Source organism: Odocoileus virginianus, chromosome 12, assembly GCF_023699985.2.
Source record: "Odocoileus virginianus isolate 20LAN1187 ecotype Illinois chromosome 12, Ovbor_1.2, whole genome shotgun sequence".
Classification (NCBI taxonomy): Eukaryota; Metazoa; Chordata; class Mammalia; order Artiodactyla; family Cervidae; genus Odocoileus; species Odocoileus virginianus.
The window spans coordinates 57300747-57323938 of NC_069685.1; the positions used below are offsets into that span (position 1 = coordinate 57300747).

Below are 23192 nucleotides of genomic sequence, written 5' to 3' on the forward strand. Positions count from 1 at the left end.
AGCCCCAGTACACAGGTACTCTCTGCTGTGACCTCCGTCCCTAAGAGATGGGCATTCAACTAAATGGTCTCTCCAACCCGTTCCAGACCTGAGTGTCATCCGTTCTAAGACCCTGGACCTGACACTCATCCTTTCTATGGTGGACATAGAAAGTCCTCCAGAGTCCATGGAGGGAAACCTCCGTAGTCCATTTTTTCAGTCGCTAAGCCCTGTCTGACTCTTTGCGACCTGGTGGACTATAGCATTCCAGGCTTCCCTGTCCTCTACTATGTCTCGGAGTTTGCTCAAATTCATGTCCACTGAGTCTGTGATGCTATCTATCCAACCATCTCATCCTTTGCTGCCCCCTTCTCCTTCTGCCTTCAATCTTTCCCAGCATCAGGGTCTTTTCCAATGAGTCGGCTCTTAACATCAGGTGGCTAGAGTATTGGAGCTTTAGCCTCAGCATCTGTCCTTCCAATGAATACTCAGGATTGATTTCCTTTAGGATGGACGGGTTTGGTCTCTTTGCAGTCCCTGCACTTTCGTTAAGCTTGGGGATTCTCAGCATAGACCCTGCTGACCTTATAAATGTGTGAAGCCTGGGTGAGTTCACAGGTCTCTCTGGGCTTCCTGTACCTCATCTGTAAAATGGACACGGTAATGGTAGCTACTTCATAGGGTTATTGTGAGGATGAAATTTACAATGATAAATATATCATGCTGAAAGTAGCCTGGCACACAGAATATGCCCTGGAAGTGTGTTTGTTATTTCAGCAGAAGCCAGATTGATGAGGTTTGGGCTACATAGATTTATAGGGCTGAGGTTCGTTAGGGTGGGGGTGAGACACGTGTGCTAAGACAGATCCTTGTCACCCGCTACTTCCACCATGGCAGCCTTGGTGGAAGGCTTCCAGTAGTCAGCAGGAGCCAGGCGGCTGGGCTCCACACCAGCTGTGGCAGGGCTGGCCCCACCGGTAGCTCAGTTTGCTTTGATAACCCACCCCCTGCCACACACACACACATGAGAGGAAGGGCTGGGAGGGCTCACACTGGGGGATCTCCAAGGCAGGGGCTCACGCAGATGCTTATATCTAGCTCAGGCTGGGAAAGCGGCACTAACGTCCTCTGCCATCTGTGCCAGCCATCGCCACCCACCCTGCACCAGCACCGCTCTGTACTTAGGACTGCTGTGTCCCGGGCACCAGCTCCTGCCGTGTGGAGGGCATGGAGGATTCAGCGCAGGCACCCAAGATCCCAGCGCCAGCCAGCTGCCTGCCTGTGTTTTTCTCCTGCTCAGGAGTCACGTTTGGGCTCACGCTTTCCTGATCCATGTGAGCGGGTGGAAGAAGGTGGTTTTGACCTTCCCCTGGCTCCACCTGGGGCTCAGTTCTTTCAGAAATGGGCATGGAGCTCAGAGTTAGGAGATCCTGGTGTTGGGAGAGCAGGACCAGGATGAGAAGGGTCGACTGCAGTCAGGTGTGATGGAACAGCTGCCATATTTTTAATCCTTTCAGCCATACCTTGTCCTCCTTCTTGGGTTTCCAATTCTTGAGAGGCATGCTTGCATGGTCACTTCAGTCATGTCTGATTCTTTGTGACGCTATGGACCATAGCCCGTCAGGCTCCTCCGACCATGGGGTTTCTCCAGGCAAGAATACTGGAGTGGGTTGCTGTGCCCTCCTCCAGGGGAATCTTCCCAACCCAGGGATCGAACCCGCATCTCTTACATCTCCTGCATTGGCAGGCGGGTTTTTACAGCTAACGCCACCTGGGAAGCTCCCTGAGAGGCATTCAGTTCAGTTTAGTTCAGTTCAATTGCTCAGTCGTGTCCGACTCTTTGCAGCCCCATGTACTGCAGCAGGCCAGGCCTCCCTGTCTATCACCAACTCCCAGAGTCCACCCAAACCCATGTCCATTGAGTCGGTGATGCCATCCAACCATCTTATCCTCTGTCATCCCCTTCTCCTCCTGCCCTCAATCTTTCCCAGCATCAGGGCCTTTTCCAACAAGTCAGCTCTTCACATCAGGTGCCCAAACTATTGGAGTTTCAGCTTCAACATCATTCCTTCCAATGAATACCCAGGACTGATCTCCTTTAGGGTGGACTTGTTGGATCTCCTTACAGTCCAAGGGACTCCCAAGAGTCTTCTCCAACACCACAGTTCAAAAGCATCAATTTTTCAGTGCTCAGCTTTCTTTATAGTCCAACTCTCACATCCATACATGACCACTGGAAAAACCATAGACTTGACTAGACGGGCCTTTGTTGGCAAAATAATGTCTCTGCTTTTTAATATGCTGTCTAGGTTGGTCATTAACTTTCCTGCCAAGGAGTAAGTGTCTTTTAATTTCATGGTTGCAATCACCATCTGCAGTGATTTTGGAGCCCAGAAAAATAAAGTCAGCCACTGTTTCCACTGTTTCCCCATCTATTTGCCATGAAGTGATGGGACCAGATGCCATGATCTTAGTTTTCTGAATGTTGAGTTTTAAGCCAACATTTTCACTCTCCTCTTTCACTTTCATCAAGAGGCTCTTTAGTTCTTCTCCACTTTCTGCCATAAGGGTGGTGTCATCTGCATATCTGAGGTTATTGATATTTCTCCTGGCAATCTTGATTCCAGCTTGTGCTTCCTCCAGCCCAGCGTTTCTCATGATGTACTCTACATATAAGTTAAATAAGCAGGGTGACAATATACATCCTTGACATACTCCTTTTCCTATTTGGAACCAGTCTATTGTTCCATGTCCAGTTCTAACTGTTGCTTCCTGACCTGCATACAGGTTTCTCAAGAGGCAGGTCAGGTGGTCTGGTATTCCCATCTCTTTCAGAATTTTCCACAGTTTGTTGTGATCCACACAGTCAAAGGCTTTGGCATAGTCAATAAAGCAGAAATAGATGTTTTTCTGGAACTCTCTTGCTTTTTCAATGATCCAGCGGATGTTGGCAATTTGATCTGTGATTCCTCTGCCTTTTCTAAAACCAGTTTGAACAGTTCACAGTTCTGAAGTTCATGGTTCACATATTGCTGAAGCCTGGCTTGGAGAATTTTGAGCATTACTTTACTAGCATGTGAGATGAGTACAATTGTGCGGTAGTTTGAGCATTCTTTGGCATTGCCTTTCTTTGGGGTTGGAATGAAAACTGACTTTTCCAGTCCTGTGGCCACTGCTGAGTTTTCCAAATTTGCTGGCATATTGAGTGCAGCACTTTCACAGCATCATCTTTCAGGATTTGAAATAGCTCAACTGGAATTCCATCCCCTCCACTAGCTTTGTAGGGATGCTTCCTAAGGCCCACTTGACTTCACATTCCAGGATGTCTGGCTCTAGGTGAGTGATCACACCATCATGATTATCTGAGTCGTGAAGATCTTTTTGGTACAGTTCTTCTGTGTATTCTTGCCACCTCTTCTTAATTTCTTCTGCTTCTGTTGCTGCTGCTAAGTCACTTCAGTCGTGTCCGACTCTGTGCAACCCCATAGACGGCAGCCCACCAGGCTCCCCCATCCCTGGGATTCTCCAGGCAAGAACACTGGAGTGGGCTGCCATTTCCTTCTCCAGCGCGTGAAAGTGAAATCTGAAAGTGAAGTCGCTCAGTCGTGTTCGACTCTTAGCGACCTCATGGACTGCAGCTGATCAGGCTCCTCCATCCATGGGATTTTCCAGGCAAGAGAACTGGAGTGGGGTGCCATTGCCTTCTCCATCTGCTTCTGTTAGGTCCCTACCATTTCTGTGCTTTATTGAGCCCATCTTTGCATGAAATGTTCCCTTGGTATCTCTAATTTTCTTGAAGAGATCTCTACTCTTTCCCATTCTGTTGTTTTCCTCTATTTCTTTGCACTGATTGCTGAGGAAGGCTTTCTTGTCTCTCCCTGCTATTCTTTGGAACTCTGCATTCAAGTGGGTATATCTTTCCCTTTCTCCTTTGTACAATGTCACGAACCTCCATCCATAGTTCATCAGTCACTGTGTCTGCAACCTTCCAATTAGGAGCCAACCAGCCTAGTTTGGTATCCAAGCCCTGCTTCTCACCGACTGCATGACCTCAGGAAGGTACTTAATTGAAGTATCTTGGAGGAGAAAGGCAGGAGAACAAAGAACAGGTGGGACAAATATGCAGTAACTGCAAGATGATATATTTATGCCTAACCATATTAGTAATTACATTAAATGTAAATAATCAAAATACTCCAATTAAAAGGCAGAGTTTTTCAAGCTGGAGGAAAGAAGCAAGACCAAACTATCTGCCTACAGGAAACAAAGTTTAAATAAAAAGACACAAAGAGATTAAAAGAATGGAAAAAGCTACAATAATCAGTAACCCAAGGAAATAATCAAAACTGGAGTAGATATTATAATCAAAGACAAAGATTTGTATATTTATAGACTGCATTTTATATATATATGCATATATGTGACTCAAAATTTAAAAAAAGAAGAAAATAACATAATAAACAGGTAAGAGTTGGAGACACTTCAATTAAGTTGTGCAAATGGCAACTAAGCATATGCAAAGATGCTCAGCATTATTAGTCTCTGGGGAAATGCAAATTAAAAGCATTGGAATTAAAACAATGCAGTAACATCACAATATTTTAGGATAGTTAAGACTTAAAGCAGTGAGCTTATCAATTGGTGATGCAGAAGTGGAAGGCCTAGAACTCTCATTTACTGAGAGTGAGAGTGTAAATGGTACAATCACTTTGGAAAACAGTTTTGCAGTTTTGTGAAAATGGATGATCTAGCTATTTCACCCCTTGGAATTTACCCCCAAGAAATGAACACCTACATCCATACCAAGCCCTGTACATGAATGTTCATAACAACTTCATTTGAAATAGCCAAACATTGGCAATGGTCTAAGTGTCCGTCCATGGGACTTCCCTGGTGGTCCAGTGGCTAAGACTCCTCACTCCCAATGCAGGGGGCCCAGGTTCCATCCCTGGTTGGGGAACTAGATGCTACATGGCACAACTAAAAATCCCAAGTGCCACAACTAAGACCCATCTCAGCCAAATAAATAAACAGTAAAAAAAAAAAAAAACAAAAAAAAAAACCTTAAAAAAATAAAAAGCTGAGACTTGTTTGTCGACGCCATGGCATGTATCAGCGGACATACTTGAGCGCTGTAACTAGCCCAACTCAAATAGGCTTAGGTATAAAAGGGTCTTTGTGGGCTCAGAGTTTGGAAACGTTCTGAAGTAAATGTCAGGCACAGCTCGATCCCAGGGGTGTAACTCAGGCATGTCTTCCCCACTTGGTGGCAGAGGCAGCCTCCAGCAGCAATAGGGAAAGAGCTCCCCAATCCCTCCACACACACACACACACACACACACACACACACACACCTTTCTAAACTGGTCCTGGAGAAGTTCTAGGCTCACCCTCGTTGGCTAGACTTCGGTCAGCACCACTGGCTGAACCAATACCTGTCTGGGGTGGGACTGGGGGCGGAGGTGCGGTGGGGTCGGGATCTCAATGCACTGGATCAGCTGCCAGGGGTGGAGTTGGCCAGAGCTGAAGAATAAGGACAGAAAGTAGGGAGTGGACACTCTTCAAAGACAGACAGGACTGAGTTACCAGAAGGAAAGGGCATGGGTCTCAGCAGGGAAGAGCCACGGATGACCCTGCACCAGGGAACAAATCCAGTTATTCTTATTTTTCTGACAAGGTAGTATATTAACATGCTTCCACAAGTCAAAAGTCATCAAAAAGATCACTCCCTCTGAGTGACTTCGACCCTGTTCTCTCCATCCATTGTAGGTAATCAATTTCATCAAGTTCTAATTTCCTCTTCCTATTTCTTCCGTTAAGATAAGTAAATATCTCTGTGCTTTCTTGTTTTTTTTCCCCTTATTTACACAAACGATAGCACTGGGTGTATGCTTTTTTATACTTGCTTTTTTCACCTAACAGGAGAAAGAAAAATTTAACTGAGGTATGGTTGATATACAACATTCTATGTTTCAGGTATATAATGTAGTGATTCACAATTTTTAAAGGTTATGCTCCTTTTATAGTTATAAAATATTCCTTTGCTGCACAATATATCCTTGTAGTTTATTTATTTTATACATAGTAGTTTGTGCCTCTTAATCCCCTCCCCCATCTTGCCCCTCCCCCTTCCCTCTCCCCAAAGAAACCACTGGTTTGTTCTCTTTAACTATGAGTCTGTTTTTGTTGTTGTATTCACTGGTTTGTTTTAGTTTTAAGATTCCACATCAGCATAATACCCTCAAGATCCATCCATGTCAGAAAAACATTTTTGCTAGACATACTATTCTTGCTGTCATTAGTATTGGGTTGGCCAAAAAGGTCATTTGTTTTTTGCCAAAATATGTTACCCAAACGACCTTTTCAGCCAACCTAATACATGGGATCACATGTAGACTTATGTGTGCTTAGCTGCTCCGTCATGTCTGACTCTTTGGGACCCCATGGACTGTAGCCCGCCAGGCTCCTCTGACCATGGGAATTCTCGAGGCAAAAATACTGGAGTCGGTTGCCATGCCCTTCTCCAGAGGATCTTCACAACCCAGGGATCGACCCCAGGTCCCTTGCATTGCAGGTGGATTTTTTACTGCCTGAGCCACCAGGAAGCCCAAGTGTATACAAGATGGTAGTGACTTATATAATAGGATATGAGTGAGAGCATGTGCGTGACTGCCAGCCTTCTCTCTGGTGAATGGTGTCTTTTTATTCTCTCAAACCTGGGTTGTAAGTGAATCTCCTCTTGCAGTTGGAGGCAAATATACCGTCCACGACTCCCAGGCCCCCAGTCTGAGCTTAAAGGGCGAAAACTCCCCCTCCAGCCCCACCGGACATGACTGGGAGATGATTTATCAAGAGGCAGCAATCTACCTCCAGGTGAGTCTCTCCCGGGCAGCACCTGGCCCTTCTTGCCATGTGTTGGTGGATATAGGGAGCCAGGCTCTGTTGGATGCATGCCCAGAAATCCAGTTCTGGCTCTCGTGCTCCGTGTGTGAGCTTCTCATTTCATAAGATCAGGCCGGGAGAGCCCACCTGACTGTGCCCGTAGGCTTGTTCCCAGAACCCCCAGTGTGTGGCCCTGCCTGCCCCCAGGTTCCCCGAGTCTGTCCATTTGGCCTCCCCCTGCCCTGCTCCCTCTTCTGGAGAGGCCGGTTCTCAGGAGGGCATTCTTCTTTTATCTACTGAGTCCAGCTGACTTACTGTGAGGAGTCCGGAGATGTTTATTCCTTCCTGTTTATCCTGCTGCTGCTTTCATATTTGCTATTCCATGCTTGGTTTTTGTTTTTAAACAAATTTTAAAGTCTTTATAACTCTGTCTGGTAAGTCTATCTTAATTTATTTAACTATCCTGATAAGTTTGGATATTTTCTCTTTTTATGTTTCCCTTACTGTATATTATGCATTTCCCTGTTATAAATTATAATATGAGGACAATCTATGTCTTCAGCTATTTCTCTCTTTTTCTCTTTAATATCAAGGATTATTTTATTAGGAAACACTCCAAGAAGTAGAATCAGTGGGTTGAAGAAATCAACATTTTTTAGGGCCATTGGTATATAGTATTGAATACTCTCCAAAGGGAATATTGCCTGTTAACTGCTAATCTCACTATCTATGATAGTTTCACCTTAATCTTGTCATTTTTGTCATAAGATTTCAGCTTCTGCTGAAATTTCAGCATTGAGTAAGGGTTTGGGTAAGGAAATGGGATTTTTCTTAAGTTCACTTGAATGATCACTTTCCCCTAATCTTTTTCTTCTTTGAAGTAGCTCTCCCTTGTAATTATTTGCTATTTTAAAAGAAAATTTAATGAAATTCAGATACTTATTTGATAGCTGTTCAGGTGTCTGTGTGTTTCTCACGTTTTATGGCTGTACTCCTCAAGGAATGCATTTTGATTCAGGTTAAGGCAGAAATGATTCAGGTTAAGTAGAACTGTTTTAGGGAGATTTTAGCAAGCGTGGGCATGCCCGTTGATGCGGCAGGATCACCCTGTACACTGTCACCCTCTCTAAGGTTGAACAGGTGCTAGATAAGAGGCCAGGATGGATCAGAATACAGGATTAGAATCATTGCTTGGTAATTCCTTCTTTCCTTAAGCAGGTGAGAACATTAGTAATAAAAATAGCTATCATCAATAATAAATGCTGGAGAGGGTGTGGAGGAAAGGGAACTCTCCTACACTGTTGGTGGGAATGTAAATTGGTACAGACATTAAGGAAAACAGTATCTAAGTGTCTTAGAAAACTAAAAATAGAGCTACTGTATGATCCAGCAATCCCACTCCAGGATATATATTTGGAAAGAAAAAACCCTCTAATTCAAAAAGATACGTGCATCTCAGTGTCTATCGTAGCACTGTTTACAATAGCCAAGGCATGGAGACAACCCGAGGACCAGGCGCCCCTCAACAGACAGTGGATTTAAGAAGATGTGGCATATAATACACACACACACACACACACACACACACACACACACACACACGAGCAGGGGAATGTTACTTAGCCACAATAAAGAATGAACTATTGCCATGTGCCATAGTGTGGATAGACCTAGAGAATATGATACTAAGTCAGTCAGCTAGTGAAAGAGAAATATTATATAACTTCTAAGTGGAATCTAAAAAATAATACAAATGTATCTATATACCAAAGAAAGACTAAGTTAAGTATGTACTTACTGATCTTTCTAACAACCTTACCAAGCAGTTTGGTCATCTTCCGATTCATATACCTCAGATTCCCAGGGGCTAGTGAGTCCAAAGCCAGACAGCTAGTAAACTGCCAAGCTTGGATTTAAACCGTGTCCATCCAGCCTCCAGATGATGTTCTTTCTTCTCTACATGGTGACCACGTTTCTGTACCTGACCCCATGTATTCACTCAAAAATGGACTGTGTCTTTGGGGAAAAGAGGTTACAGAACACAAGGTGTCATATGGTGACATTTAATACATAAGTTATATATAATTTATATAATATGCATCTGTAATATGCACAGATACCCATTCAGATCTGGAAAGTTATTTGTCAGAATATTAAAGGTGATTATTTTTGGCTGATGGAATTTTTACTACCTTATAATTTTGTGTATTACTTGAATTTTTTTTTTTTTTTTACAAAAAAGATCCATCCTCTTGTAAAATTAAAACTAAAAGCAGAACTTGAATCCCCATGGATAATAGTTTCTGGCTGTGGAGGGTGGTGTTAGCGGGTGTCCAAGAGCTGTGTTCGCACTCACGGATGGGCTGCAGCACAGCCCCTGAGCCAGGCTGTGGATGTGCCTGGATAACTGGCCCCTCACTGCTTTGAGGCTATCTGGTGCCTGCGGTTTCCTCTCTTCCTAAATTTTGCCTGTTAACTCACTCACCCACAGGAGCCGTGTGCTCGGAGCTCCTGTTGCCTCTAAGACCGTCCTAGTTTTCTGGGTGGACTTCTGCCCCAGGGAGCAGAGATTAAAGGCGTGGAAGTCATGTACAACCAGCCTGCCTTCTTATTTTTCCTAATCATGACTTTCCTAGTTCGTGATCAGCAGCTAGGAAATAAGGCCAGTGTTCTCTTTAGTGCGTGCGTGCTCAGTCGTGTCTGACTCTTTGCGACCCCATGGACTGTAGCCCACCAGGCTCCTCTGTCCTTGGGATTTTTCAGGCAAGAATACTGGAATGGGTTGCCATTTCCTCCTCCAGGGGATCTTCCCAACCCAGGGGTCAAACCCACGTGTTTTGTGTCTCCGACATTGGCGGGTGGATTCTTTACCACTGCACCACCTGGGAAGCCTTAGCATCTGGGTCAGGATAGAGACTCAGATCCTATTTCACCCTGTCCTTGCTGGGGGAGGCCTCATCTTCCATCTCCCCTGAGGCAATTCCAAGTCCCCGAGGTCAGATCTGAGAGCTCCATGTCAGTGGTTTCCTCTTGCCAGACCTTCATCCCTGGCTACTTGTTGGAAGAAATTACCCGAGAATTGCATTTTCTAAAAGTCCAAGCCAGAAGCTTCCCAGGCAACCATGTGTGACCCCTGTGGCCAAGGCGGTGGAGGTGAAAACCACAGCCTGGCACAGATCACAGGGCGGGGAGCGAGTCTTGCCCAGCTTGCCCTCCGTGTGACTTCCAGGATGTTTGTTCCCTGCCCTGTCCAGTCTGTGGTTTGCCTTTTATTTATTTTTTTTGATCATGAGGATAGTGATGTATCCGGCTTCAGGGAAGTGACTCGCTTGAAGTTCCGTTGCAAACCACAGCCAAGGTCAGAGCTCCCAGCCGCCTCCCAGCTACTAGACAGTCCTCGGGCCCGGCAGGCGCTTGGAGAATGATCTCTTGCAGAAATGCCTCATCTTACACAAACATCTATTAAACGCCCACTATATGCACCAGGCACTGTGCCAACTGAGGTCTTGACTATGTCTCTTGCTCTCCCAGTTCTCTGTGACAAGCTTGGTGAGCTGAAGCCACCTCCGGCTAGCATAGGAGCCCGCTGCCCAAAGCTCCTTCCATGGCACCATGTGCCACCTGGCCCAGAGACACTTCTTCCTGTTAGCCTGGCTTTGCAACTTCTGCGTGAATCACCAGGCACGTGTGTTAGTTTCACTTTTGCCGGAATAAGGGTTTATGAGGATGGTTGCATGTGGCCTCATCCCAGAAGGGCCAAATATTGGAATAGTTGAAGGTCAGCCTGCATTCCAGAATATCCGGAATGCTTTTGGAAAGGGGTGTCCCTTCCGGGGCTCTGACCCTTTTCTCCTCTAGAGATTGGAGCCAAGGGCAAGAGCCTCTATTCTGAGTGTCTGTGCTGAGAATGAACAAGACAGGTTCTCCTGACTCAGAAGCATTGGTGTTTGGGACCAGTTAATTCTTTGTTGTAAGGGGCTGCCCTGTGCATTTTAGCAGGTTTAGCAGCATCCCTGGAATTGACCCTCTGGATACCAGCAACATCCCCCAGGTGTGATAACTACACATGTCTCCAGCCCTGGGGTGGAGTCAGGGGAGGGCAGGTGGTCAACACTGCCCCCAGTTGAGAAGCACTGAAGCAAGGCGATGTGTGGAAAGTAAATGCTGTCTATGTGTAGGCTGTTGGATGGGGTACCGAGGTGATGAAGTTGATGAGGTGGGACCTCTCTTACTTTGACCTGTGCCCACCAACCCCAGGGAGGCAGTGAAGATCCCCCACCTCCCCCAGAAGGCCGATCCTAACAGGGAGGGTCATTGGCTTATATTCTCAAGGGCTCCATCATTTGTTTTCTGCACCATCAGCAGGAGGCCAAGAGTAGATAGAACAGGGCTGCTGGAATCAGGCTGCCTGGCTCTATGGGCTTGGATGCTACAGAAGTTCCCTGTCATTGCTGTCAAGTGAGAAGAAATAGAAGCACTTGCCTGGAAGGCAAGTTGTCAGGACTGAAAGGAGTGTTGGGGCTTAGTGGAGGGCACTCAGTGGGGGGTCAGCCACTGTCTCATTACTGTTGAGGTGAAAGCATCAAGGGGTTAGAAAGTTAGGTGGAAATAGAGTCAGTTAAGAAGTGGGGGGACTTCCCTGTTGGTCCAGTAGTTAAGAAGACTTTGCCTTCCAATGAGGGGGTGCAGATTCCATCCCTAGTTGGGAAGCCAAGATCCCATATGCCTCATGATCAAAAAGCAAACAACAACAACAACAACCCACATAAAACAGAAGCAATATTGTAACAAATTCAACAAAAACTTTAAAAATGGTCCCACATCCAAAAACTCTTTAAAAAGATAAATGGGATGGGGAAAGCTGTGTAAAGCAGGATTCTGATAAAGGGACCCTCAAGCTTTGCCCTCAATGTTACTAGCTTAAAGTAAATAATAACAGGTCACCTCTTCAGGGAGCTTTCCGTGTGCCAGACGCTGCCCTAAGAGCCCTGGGAGTAACTACGGTCTGTAAGCCACGGATGGTTGTAAAGGTGAAAGAAGTTTCCCTGTTACCCAGGGAGAAGGGGGCGGAGCCAGGACACTCCTGGCTAGTTTACCCCAGACCCCGATCACTTAGCCTCCCACACCTGAGAGGGAGACCTTGGTCTCAGAAGGGACCAGATGCGCCCTCTTCCCTTTGATCTCTTGGGCGTTTTATCCTTTGATTCCTCGGAGTAGTTTTGGAAAGAAGCAAGTCTTTGGAGCCCCATCAGCGGCAAGGGTGAGACCTGTGGGGTGTGCTAAGCTGTGAAGATAATACTTAATTGTCCGTCCTCTCTGGCCGGAAGCTCCACCCACCTGCCAAGGGCCCGCCCACCGCACATCCCACATCCCAGGCCGCTTTTGCGTCCCAGGCGCCCTGCTTCGCGCGGGCGCACGCACCACCGCGACTCTTGCTTTTTCAGGAAGGCGAGAATAACGACAAGTTCTTCACCCACCCCAAGAACGCCAAAGCGCTGGCGGCCTACCTCTTCGCACACAACCACCTCTTCTACCTGATGGAGCTGTCCGCGGCCTTGCTCCTGCTGCTGCTCTCCTTGTGCGAGGCTCCCGCCGTCCCCGCGCTCCGGCTGGGCATTTACGTGAGTGTCCCGGGGCCGCGAGCTGCGGCTCTCTGGGGGTGTCGGGGGTGGAGGTGGGGCACAGTAACTCAAGGCTGAGAGGGAACATTCTGGAAGGGGAGACACCCCACTGATTTCAAACGGGGAGGCCCCGGGAGTAGCTGGCTCACCAGTCTTGCCTGGGGTCCCCGCCCAAGGGAATGCACCACCCCCAGTCTCCCTGGGATTCCGTTCCCTTGTTACTTCCAAGGAGGGGCGGGGGACGCCCTCGGACTGCCTCACTTAGGACCCGTGGCCACGCTTTGGCTCCAGGTGAAAAGCATACCTGATCAGCAGTCCCGCCCACTGTCTCCAAAGAAAAGCCAGCAGGTGTGCTCACTTCTCCGACTGGGGAGTGGCTGATGACGCTGCATCTCCTTCACGCCCTGTGGCTGCAGGTCCACGCAACCCTGGAGCTGTTCGCCCTAGTGGTGGTCGTGTTTGAACTCTGCATGAAGTTGCGGTGGCTGGGCCTTCACACCTTCATCCGGCACAGAAGGACCATGGTCAAGGTGATGTGTCCATCTTTCTCCATCATTTCCTTGTCAACGTCAAGCGTGTATTGTCAGTTCAACTGCAAATCCCCCATGGGCCTAGTCGTGCACTGCGAAGCGTGACTCTGGGTCCTGGACTTCACCATGCTTCCAGCTTTGCTCTGGGTGTCACGGTGGTACTCACAGTAGCTAACATGATCCGGTATTTAGTTCGGGCCAAGCACCAGCACAGTGACTTTTGTGGGAAATGTGTAACTATTCCTAATTTACCTCCAGCCAGTTGCAAGAGAATGGGATCTGAATCCTGGAGAGCTGGGATTCCAAACCAGCCTGGCATGGCCTCCACACTCATGGCAGTCAGTGCTGTATGTGTCCGCTTTCTCTGTAGCAGAGACAGGCATCAGTTGGGATGTGTCAGAGTGGTATTTAGCAGTGTCAGAAGTGCACACACTTGATGGGGAGGATGTGCCCAAGGAATTGGAGATCAGGACATGCCGAAGACCCCAGGGCGAGCAGGGAGAGCTGGAACCAGAGGGTGGGTGGCTGTGGCTTGCAGAGTGGTGGTTTTGTTCAGCGGGTACCCTCTGATGAGCTGCTGGGAGCACTGATCGCCCTGGAGCTTGTTATCCTGTCAGCAACCAGTGGACGTCTCCCTGCGGCCTGCCTGATGTTGGGGAAAGTGAGAGAGGACGAGGGAAGGGCTTCTCCGGGCTCCCCTCGGGGATGGGGAGGGATGGGGGGCCAATATCTAGCTGGCCCTCTGGCCAGGGCATACAGGAGGGCCTGGGGTACAGGGGCTGACGTGCTCCTTGCCCGGCCTCCCCCAGACCTCCGTGCTGGTGGTGCAGTTCGTGGAGGCCATCGTGGTGTTGGTACGGCAGACATCGCACATGCGGGTGACCCGGGCTCTGCGCTGCATCTTCCTGGTGGACTGTCGGTACTGCGGCGGCGTCCGGCGGTAAGGCCTGGGGAGGAGCTGCTCACTCAGGCGCTCGCCCGGCCCGGCCCGGCCTGGCCTCCTGGGTCTGTGGTGGAACAGCAGTGAGTCACCTAGTGATAAGGTCCCTCCTGCACTTGGCTAGGGCACAGTCCTGATCACTTCCCTCTGCCATTCGACCCCTACAGAGAGGAGGGTGGTCCTCCCACTGCAGTTCAGATCTCTGTACTCCGGGTCCAGGGTGCTCTCCCATCATTACCTGTGCCCCTCTGGGGCTCCTGGCACAGTATCTGCCCAAACACAGCCTGCGGCAGTAACTCAGTGAAGTCCACGCAACTCAGCAGGCGGTCCTGACACTTCCCCTGGGACTGGGGGACTGAACTCAAAACAGGCCGTTGACCTAAGATCAAGCTGAGTTTTTGTTTTCTTTTCTTTTTTTTTTTTTTAATGCTAGTGTTGATTTTTTGTCAGTGCTGGGTCTTCACTGCTGCACGGGCTTTTCTCTAGTTGCAGCGTGAGGGCTCCTCGTTGCAGTGGCTTCTCATTGCAGAGCATGGGCTCTAGGTGCTCAGGCTTCAGTAGTTGTGGCTCTCCAGCTCTAGAGCACAGGCTCAATAGTTGTGGTGCACAGACTTAGTTACTCCAAGGCATGTGGGGTCTCCCAGACCAGGGATCACATCCGTGTCCCCTGCATTGGCAGGTGGATTCTTCACCACTGAGCCACCAGGGAAGCCCCGGACTGAGTTTTGAGAATCCATCTAGAAAACCTCTTGGCTGGGGTCCTGTGAATGAGCGCGGGCTAGCCATTCACTCTTGGTGAGGTTGCTCAGTCGTGTCTGAGTCTTTGAGATCCCATGGACTATGGTCTACCCGGCTCCTCTATCCATGGAATTTTCCAGGCAAGAGTCCTAGAGTGGGTTGCCATTTCCTTCTCTAGGGGATCTTCCAGACCCAGGGATTGAATCCAGGTCCCCTGCGTTGCAGGCAGATGCTTTAACATCTGAGCCACCGGGGGAGCCCACGGGGTCACTCTTGGTTCCCTGTCCGCAAAACTGGAGACACATGTCCTCAGACTGAGTAGCCCTGAAATGTCTTCCCGCATTCAAGACTGACCTTGGCACCCGAGGCCATGCACCCGGCTTTGGCCTGCCTGCTCCATCCCTTGCAGGCACTTGCCTGCTTGGGCTCAGTAAGCACCACGCCTGCCCTGGTTCTTTCCCCATCACCCCCTGAGTGGAAGTCCTAGGAGATCACTGAGCATGACGTCACAAGCCAGGGTGCAACGGGATTTAGTGTTCCAGGGCTTGGGAGCACCAGGCCCCCATCTCAACAAAGGCCGCCCGCACTGAGGAGCCCCAGACCATGCCCCCTGGGCCCCAGCCTGCCACCCACCGCCCCTCACCCCTCCTGGCCCTGTCTCTCTCCCCAGAAACCTGCGTCAGATGTTTCAGTCCCTGCCACCCTTCATGGATATCCTCATGCTTCTCCTCTTCTTCATGATCATTTTCGCCATCCTCGGTGAGTTTTTTCCTGAGCTCCAGTATGCAGGCACTCTGTAAAAGCAAACTTATCATTGAGAAAAAAGGCACTTTGACGGTTTTAGAAATTCAGGAAGGTTTTCAGAACGATAGAAACACTTGTGGACTCCAGCTTAGGAAATGCAGTATTGGGGGGAAAAAACAATAGAAGTCACCTTTGTAACCTTTCTTGATCTGAGTTCCCTTTTGCTCCCAGGGAGTGCCCCCGGCCTTTATTCACACTGATGCATGGCAATGCAAGCCATTCGTTTTCACTGCAGTGTCGTGATCCAATATGTGAATATACCCACGTTTATCACTTCCTCCGTTGGTGGGCATTTTCCTCTATCGCAGATCACATTGATGTGAACATTCTCCTGCCTTTCCTGGCGTGCCCTCACGGGAGTTTCTCTATAGCATATGCCTGGGACCTTAGGGTTGACATAGTTCAGCTTCACTAGGTGTTAAAGCAAGGTCACGCCCTTTAAAACAGTGGAGGAGGCCTTGCCTCTTCAGATAAGATCAAGTATTGATGCAACTCCCACATTCAGACATGGGCTTTAGACAGTGGAGGTCTCAGAACACGGCAGGGAAGCCCAAGGTCCCTTCCCTGGTGCTCAGATGGCAGAGACAGTGGAACCAGAGGGTGGTGACTCTAAGGCCCCCGCCAGTGCTGAAACCCCCGGGCCCTTGTGACACTCTGTTCCCCGAGCCATTGACTCCCACCTACCCCACCCCACTCTGGATAGAATTTCCTTGGTATTCTAAGGGGCTGACTTCCCTTTGGGGCAGAGTTTCAGGATTTCAAGGACTCAGGGGAATAGCCCATTCCAAGAGAGAGGAAATTAATGGTGCCCCCAACCTTGGACCCTCAGCTGCAAGAGAACAGTGGGGTCCCTTTGAAGTTGTTACCTGGCTGTCATGTTCTCAAAACCAAAGATTGCAAACCAGCAGTCTGGGTTCCAGACCCAGCCTACGGATGAGTTTTGTTTGGTCTGAAAGTGTTGAGCCAGCATTTTATGTTTTATTTTTTTAAGATTTTTCAGATGTGGACCATTTTTTAAAGTCTTTATTAAATTTGTTACAACATTGCTTCTGTTTACATTTGTTTGGTTTTTTGGGCACAAGATAAGTGGGATCTTAGCTGCCTGACGGGATTGAACCTGCACCCCTTCCACTGGCAGGTGAGGTCTTTTTTTAAAAAAAAAAAAAAAGCTAATTTTAATTTTTATTTAATATTTATTTTAAAATACTTATTTATTTGGCTGCTCCAAGTCTTAGTTGCAGCATTTGTAATCTAGTTCCCTGACCAGAGATCCAACCTAGTCCCCTGCATTGGGAGCTGAGTCTTAGCCACTGGACCACCAGGGAAGTCCCTTGAGCCAGCATTTTTAAAACTAGATTTTTTAACATGAAAATACAGATTTCCAGCCTTAAAATCTTAAATTTTTTTAAACTTTTGTTTTTTTTAAAAATTGACATGTAATCGACATAGCACTGTATTAGTTTTAGGTGTACAGCATAATGACTTATTATGTACATACTGCAGAATGATCCCCATAATAAGGTTAACAACATCATCTTTATACATACTTATAGTTTTTTTTTCCCCCTTCTAATGAGAAGATCTACTCTCCTAGCAACTTTCAAACACACAATAACGGTATCATTAACTAGAGTCCCTGTGTTGTGCATCCAGCCTCTGTGTTTTTTGGCTGCACTATACAGCACATAGGATCTTAGTTCCCTGACCAGGGATCAAACCCCAGCCCCCTGCAGTGGAAGCACAGATTCCTAACTGCTGGACCACCAGGAAGGTCCTCAACTGGCCTCTTTTAATAATAGCTTCAGTGGTGCTCGGATCACATTCCCGAATGGCAGCAGTTACCTGGTGCCTTCGGCCAGAGCATGTGCTGTGTTCTGCCGTGGCCCCCACTACTCGCTACACTTTCCCTCTGCCCACTGCACTCATTTACATTTATCAGTATTTGTCCAGTCCTCTTGACATCCCGGTTTGGGACTTCTGCTCTAACCTATGTTTCCCACCACCTTCTAGGTTTCTACTTATTCTCCCCTAATCCTTCAGACCCCGTAAGTAATCAACACGTTTGTCTGTGTCTTCCTGTATGTGGGGCCTTTTCACTTCGGGCCAGGTGGCTGGACTGACCTTCCCCCCACCAGCCGTATTAGGAAGGGATGCCCTTCTTGGTTTCTCATCATCGCTTATGGCACCTGAACGTTCATTTCCTTCTTCGAGCGCCAAGGGGATTCCCTGTCCTCTCATTGAGAGGGGTGTTTCCAGGATCAGATCTGGAACACTGAAACATTTTGGCAGAGGAGTGGTGGAAGAGAGCCCAGCTCATTGTGCAAAACATGTGATTCTCTGGGAGACAAGTCCCGAGGCCAGGTGTCTGCTTCTGTCAGAAGCATTGAGCTCGGGAAAGAGGAGGCCTTGGACTCCGAGTTTGCTTGTTCCTCTGCCGTCCTTAAGGGATGCCGCGGGAGGAGTGGGTGGGTGGGGTGGGGGAGGACAGGGCTCTGGACGTGACCCACTGCACACAGCCTGTTCCCGGTGGTGTGTGCCCTCCGCCTGGCACCCACGTGTCCTCTGGCCCTCCTGTCCCCACAGTACTTCAGCACCCTGGAGAACAGCATCATCAGTCTGTTTGTCCTTCTGACCACCGCCAAGTAAGTCTGGGCTTCTGCCTGCCCTCTGGTAGTGCCCAGGTTTCTTTCCTCTTTTCAGCCAAGGGTGTTCGACGTCTTGGCTCATACAGGTGCTCAGGGCTACCATGAGGGATGGGAATGGCCTGGTGAGCTGAGAGTGGGGGAGGCGGAGGGGGCTGGGAAGGCAGAAAGAGGGACGTCCTTAGAGAAAGCAGAGACTGGCAGACATGGGCCTTGCAGGTAACACTCTGCAAATACAGCTTCCCAGATGTGATGATGCCCTCCTACTCCCAGAACCCCTGGTCCTGCATCTTCTTCATCGTGTACCTTTCCATCGAGCTGTACTTTATCATGAACCTGGTGAGTGGCCTTGGCTTGTGTTCTGTGGACCGGCCCCAGCCGTCGCTGTGCTGGGCATTGTGGGGATAAAGTAGGGGTGGCCATCCACCTCCGAGGGCGGAACATAGGGGAAGGAAGTCCTAGACCCTAGGCAGGTGTGGTGTGACTAGAAATTCCCTGTCAGGACTTGAGTTCAGCTGGTTACCAGCAGTAACTAGCCTCTTTGAGTTAGTACTGCTGCTGCTGACAATGCTAGAGCCTGTCATTTGTTCATTCACTTTTTCATTTATTTGACTGCATTGGGTGGGTCTTCATTTCGGCATGTGAGATCTTTAGTTGTGGCATGCGGGATCTAGTTTCCTAATCAGGGATCAAACCTGGGCCCCTCTGTATTAGGAGCATAGGATTAACCACTTAACCACTGGACCACGAAGGAAGTCCCAGAGCTGGAATTTAAACCAAAACTACCCTGGAACCTTTTCCTTCTCACGGCAAACAGATAATAACTGGAAAAGCTGACACTTATGAAGCCTTAGTCAGGTACTATGCCAAGTGCTTTATGGATAGGGGTTCAATAATTTAACACTCAAACCCTAGATGTCTTATTATGATTCTCAATTTATAGTTGAGGAAACTGAGGATCAGACCAATAGGGTGAGTCACCCTTGCTTGCACAATTCAGGTGGCCAGATGAACTGGTCTGATTCCAGAGCCCTGCTCTTAACCACCCCATCCCACTGCACCCACATGCCAGGAATGTCCTGTATATTTCTACCCCGTTTATTATGAACCCCTGGGAAACCCAATACAGAACACATTCCTTTAAGGACAATGTGTAGTCCCCATGCACACTGGGAACTTTGAAGGCTCAACTGGCCACCAGGAGTGTTCCTGCCATCAGCAGATTGCCTCCTCCCAGACCATACCATCAGGCTGGAGCTGAGACCACATGAATGCCAGAATTATAAGGAAGAGGACTTACCAAGTCTTGCATTTATTTTTATACTTCTGATGAGTGTCCCCACACCAGTCACCACAGTCAGACCCAGGTATAGAAATGGAAAACCATTTCTCTGGGGGTAGACTTGTGCTACTGCTGCTAAGTCACGTCAGTCGTGTCCAACTCTGTGCGACCCCATAGACGGCAGCCCACCAGGCTTCCATCCCTGCCTTAAAATGGGATGTCTTAAGCAGGAAAATATTTTCTTTTTTTTAATTTCTCAAGACCCAAAATAAGTATGTTGGATATCTGTTTGTACATCTTAGAGTTCTTTTATACTGTTGTTAGTTTAGAATCCTAAAAATATCGTTATGTGTAATTATTTGCTTTAACAGGTATTTTGAACTGTGAAAATACGGGTATGAGTCAGCCACTGGGGCCCAAACCTGGCCTACCACCTGTTTTTGTCAATAGAGTTTTATTGCACATGGCCACGCCCATTCATTTGTATATAGCCTGACTGCTTTCATGCTACACCTGCAGGGTTGTGTGATTTCTACAGAGACCATCTTGCCTACAGAGCCTAACATATTTGCTCTCTGGCCCTTTACAGAAAAAGTTTGCTGACTCCCTTATCTAAAGGGAAATGTGTGTGGGGGGGGCAGTTTGAAGGGATAGAGAGGCAAAGAGAGTCCCCCTCAAAATATTTTTGGAAGAAAGTGTCCTCCAAAAAGTCTTCTTTCAAATTCTGCTCCCGCCCTCCCATCACCCTCTGATAACACAGGCTGTGTCGTTCACACGCTGACTTTGGAACTGGGCAATTCCAGAACCTTGTGCCCTTGGGTGCAGGCCCACCTCTCATCCCTCATTTCTGGGGGCCACATGGGGACAGGGGAGGAAGGGACAGCGATGTCCCTCCCTGCTCTGAGGTTGGGAGGGCATAGGATGGACACACAGCCTCCCTGGCCATCACCCAGAGCTAAATGGGGCAAAGGCCCCAGCGTGTTCCCCTCACCGCTTCTCTCCCCTTATAAAACTGCCCAGGCAGGGATTAGCCACAGGCAGAGAAGAAAAACCGCGGGAAAATGTAATAGTGTTTTCACGAATCTGTAGAGGGGAAATTTATAAGCAGCAACGAATGACCTTCCTCTCCTAAACTTGGAGATGAACTTCCTACACCACCTGGCCAGGGGAGAGGCTCTTCTCGACCCGTTTCTGGGGTGGCTGGAGGAGCGCCCTCTGGAGGCTGGGGAACTGTTCCCTCAGGAACTCCCTCCCTGAGGCCCAGTAGGCATGGGCACCAGGTCTCTGCTCTTCCCTCTCAGCTCCTGGCTGTGGTATTTGACACCTTCAATGACGTCGAGAAACGCAAGTTCAAGTCTTTGCTGCTACACAAGCGAACTGCCATCCAGCACGCCTACCGCCTGCTCGTCAGCCAGCGGGTAGGGGTGCCGGGGGCTGAGCCAGGGAGGGGGGTTGGTCCTTGTTCTCCTGCCCTTCCCCCCCACCTCCACCACACCCCCAATATCTCCTAAGTGTAGAAGGGCCAGCAGCTTCAGAAACCAGGGGTCCTGCCCTTGGGAGAACGAGAGAGAGCAGGGCACCCTGGGATCCCACGTGATGTGGGACATCGGGCGTGGCTCCCCCCAAGGGAAGGGGCAGCTGGACTCTGAGTTTTCCCGTGTTCCATGTGGCCATCTTCCCTCTCTCCCCAGAGGTCCGCCGGCATCTCCTACAGGCAGTTCGAAGGCCTGATGCGCTTCTACAAGCCCCGGATGAGTGCGGGGGAGCGCTATCTCACGTTCAAGGCCCTGAATCAGAGCAACACGCCACTGCTCAGGTGAGAGGATGACAAGTGGGTGCAGAATAGCCAAAGGAGGCGTTGATAAGAGGCCCTGGGGTGGATGGGTGGGCAAAGATGCTCTTAGAGACTTTGTTTTCTTTGCAGAGCTTTTTATGCACATAGACCCTATTGCTCAGGATTCTTTTTACAAATGACAAAGTCCAACCCACGTCCAGTATAAATTCAACAACAAGAAAGGAATGTACTGGCTCGTGAAATGGACTGGCCCAGCTGCTCACCCTCAAGCCCTGAGCAAGCTGGGGTAGTTGATGTGAACAGATCCATAGAGCAATGTGAACAACACACACAAACTCACAGCCCTGGCACAGCCTCAGAGAACAGGGCCCGACCTCTCTCTGGTCAGTCTTGGTCTTCTGACTGCTGATGACCAAAACCCTTTTCTTTTCGATTTGAGAAGCAACAGCCGTGCTGTAGAGACGAGGGTGAGAGAGCTCAGTCTGAGCTGACCTCTCAGCCCCTGTTGTTCTAGGTAGTCCTCTGCTAAAGGATGCTCCGCCCTTGTCTGTCCAACAGTGGTGGTCATTTGGGGGCTGGCTCTCTGGGGGACGCAAGCTGGTGGTAGTCAGTGAAGACCGAGTGGATGAAGTATCAGTAGTCTGGGGGGAGGAGGAGATGAAAAGCCAGCAGGCACCTGTCCCCTGGGCCCCAGCGGGCTGGGACCCCCACATGTCACCCCCTCCACCTCTCGAAGGTGACCACAGGCAGGCGGGTGTGAGAACCACTGAAGCTCCGTGGGAACGTGCCCTGATTTTTTTTTTTTTTTTTGCCCTTTCTTGTTGGTTATGACAGCCTGAAGGACTTTCATGATATTTATGAAGTTGCTGCCTTGAAGTGGAAGGTGGGTGCTCTCTGGGGAGGGACCGGGCCGACGGTTCCATGGGAGGGGGATGAGCCGGTCCAGCTCTCGGCTGGGCGCCGTGCATTGCAGAGGAAACAAGTGGCCCCCGGCCCACACTTGCCCATCCACCTGCAATGTGGTGTCCAGGTTAAGAGCCCTGAGTCTCAGACCCCATTAGTCACCGTGTGACATCCGGCAGGTTATGGAACCTTTCCAAGACTTGTCTCACCTGGGAAATGGGGTCATGAGAGTCCGACCCTGCTGTGGTATTTTCAGGACCATATAAAAATAATGCCAGTGCACAGCACACTGAAAAAGATCAGCAGACCTGGCTGGCTTGGTTGTTCTGTAGATCCCCGAGTATTTTCATGGTTTCCCAAGTTAGTCAGAGAGCAGGAAAGGAAAGCGGCACCCTGGCCCCCAGGGCTGGGTTTCCGGTCCCTGGTTCTAACTTCCTCTCTCCCACGGCCCTGTTCCTCGGTCAGGCAAAGAGAAATAGAGAACACTGGTTTGATGAGCTTCCCAGGACAGCATTCCTCATCTTCAAAGGTAAGGCTGACCTGAACATGGCGTCCTGACAGCTGGGGACAAATGGAGGTTTCCAGAGGCCACTGATGAGCATTTAAAGAACATGACCAGAGTGTGTGTGTGCGCACATGCATATGAACTGGGTGTGTAAAAGAGTATGATGACCCTAGCAGAGAATTAGTATTGGACTAGGGAGGGAAATCAGTAACATAAAAACCAAACAAAAAATAATAGTGGATTATTTCTCGAGCTATTATTGATTAGTTCAATCAATATTGAACTATATGAATAGTTATTCATTGAAGGAAATGGATACAAAGTTAGATAATTAGAAGAAAAGGAAAGTCTCCCACACAGAGATAATCAGTATTAATTTTCTGATCTGTTTCCTTTTGTTACAGGTTATTTTCTGTGCCTTTTAAGAACAGATTAAAAAACATCGTAGATTCTGTTCTGAAACATGCCTTTTTACCTAATAATAGACTTTTTACCTTCCTGTTGTATCAGGATATATAGCTAGTGTATCTGATCTCATAGTGATGCTTGTATCATATAAAATTCAAAATTT

General features: G+C 48.6%; 1 protein-coding gene across 3 annotated transcripts in view; it reads left to right on the forward strand.

Moving 5' to 3' along the window:
- TPCN1 (two pore segment channel 1) overlaps positions 1 to 23192 on the forward strand; it is a 70684-nt gene that overhangs the window by 31458 nt on the left and 16034 nt on the right. For 2 of the 3 annotated variants that reach the window (XM_070475336.1, XM_070475337.1), the window contains exons 3-14: positions 6725 to 6852; positions 12306 to 12482; positions 12899 to 13012; positions 13822 to 13952; positions 15361 to 15449; positions 17505 to 17539; positions 18078 to 18136; positions 18376 to 18475; positions 20720 to 20836; positions 21110 to 21234; positions 22048 to 22096; positions 22582 to 22645. In XM_070475336.1, the coding sequence (XP_070331437.1) occupies positions 6725 to 6852; positions 12306 to 12482; positions 12899 to 13012; positions 13822 to 13952; positions 15361 to 15449; positions 17505 to 17539; positions 18078 to 18136; positions 18376 to 18475; positions 20720 to 20836; positions 21110 to 21234; positions 22048 to 22096; positions 22582 to 22645 (1188 nt within the window). The remainder of the gene's footprint in view (positions 1 to 6724; positions 6853 to 12305; positions 12483 to 12898; positions 13013 to 13821; positions 13953 to 15360; positions 15450 to 17504; positions 17540 to 18077; positions 18137 to 18375; positions 18476 to 20719; positions 20837 to 21109; positions 21235 to 22047; positions 22097 to 22581; positions 22646 to 23192) is intronic. The other variant, XM_070475338.1, reaches the window with a different exon arrangement.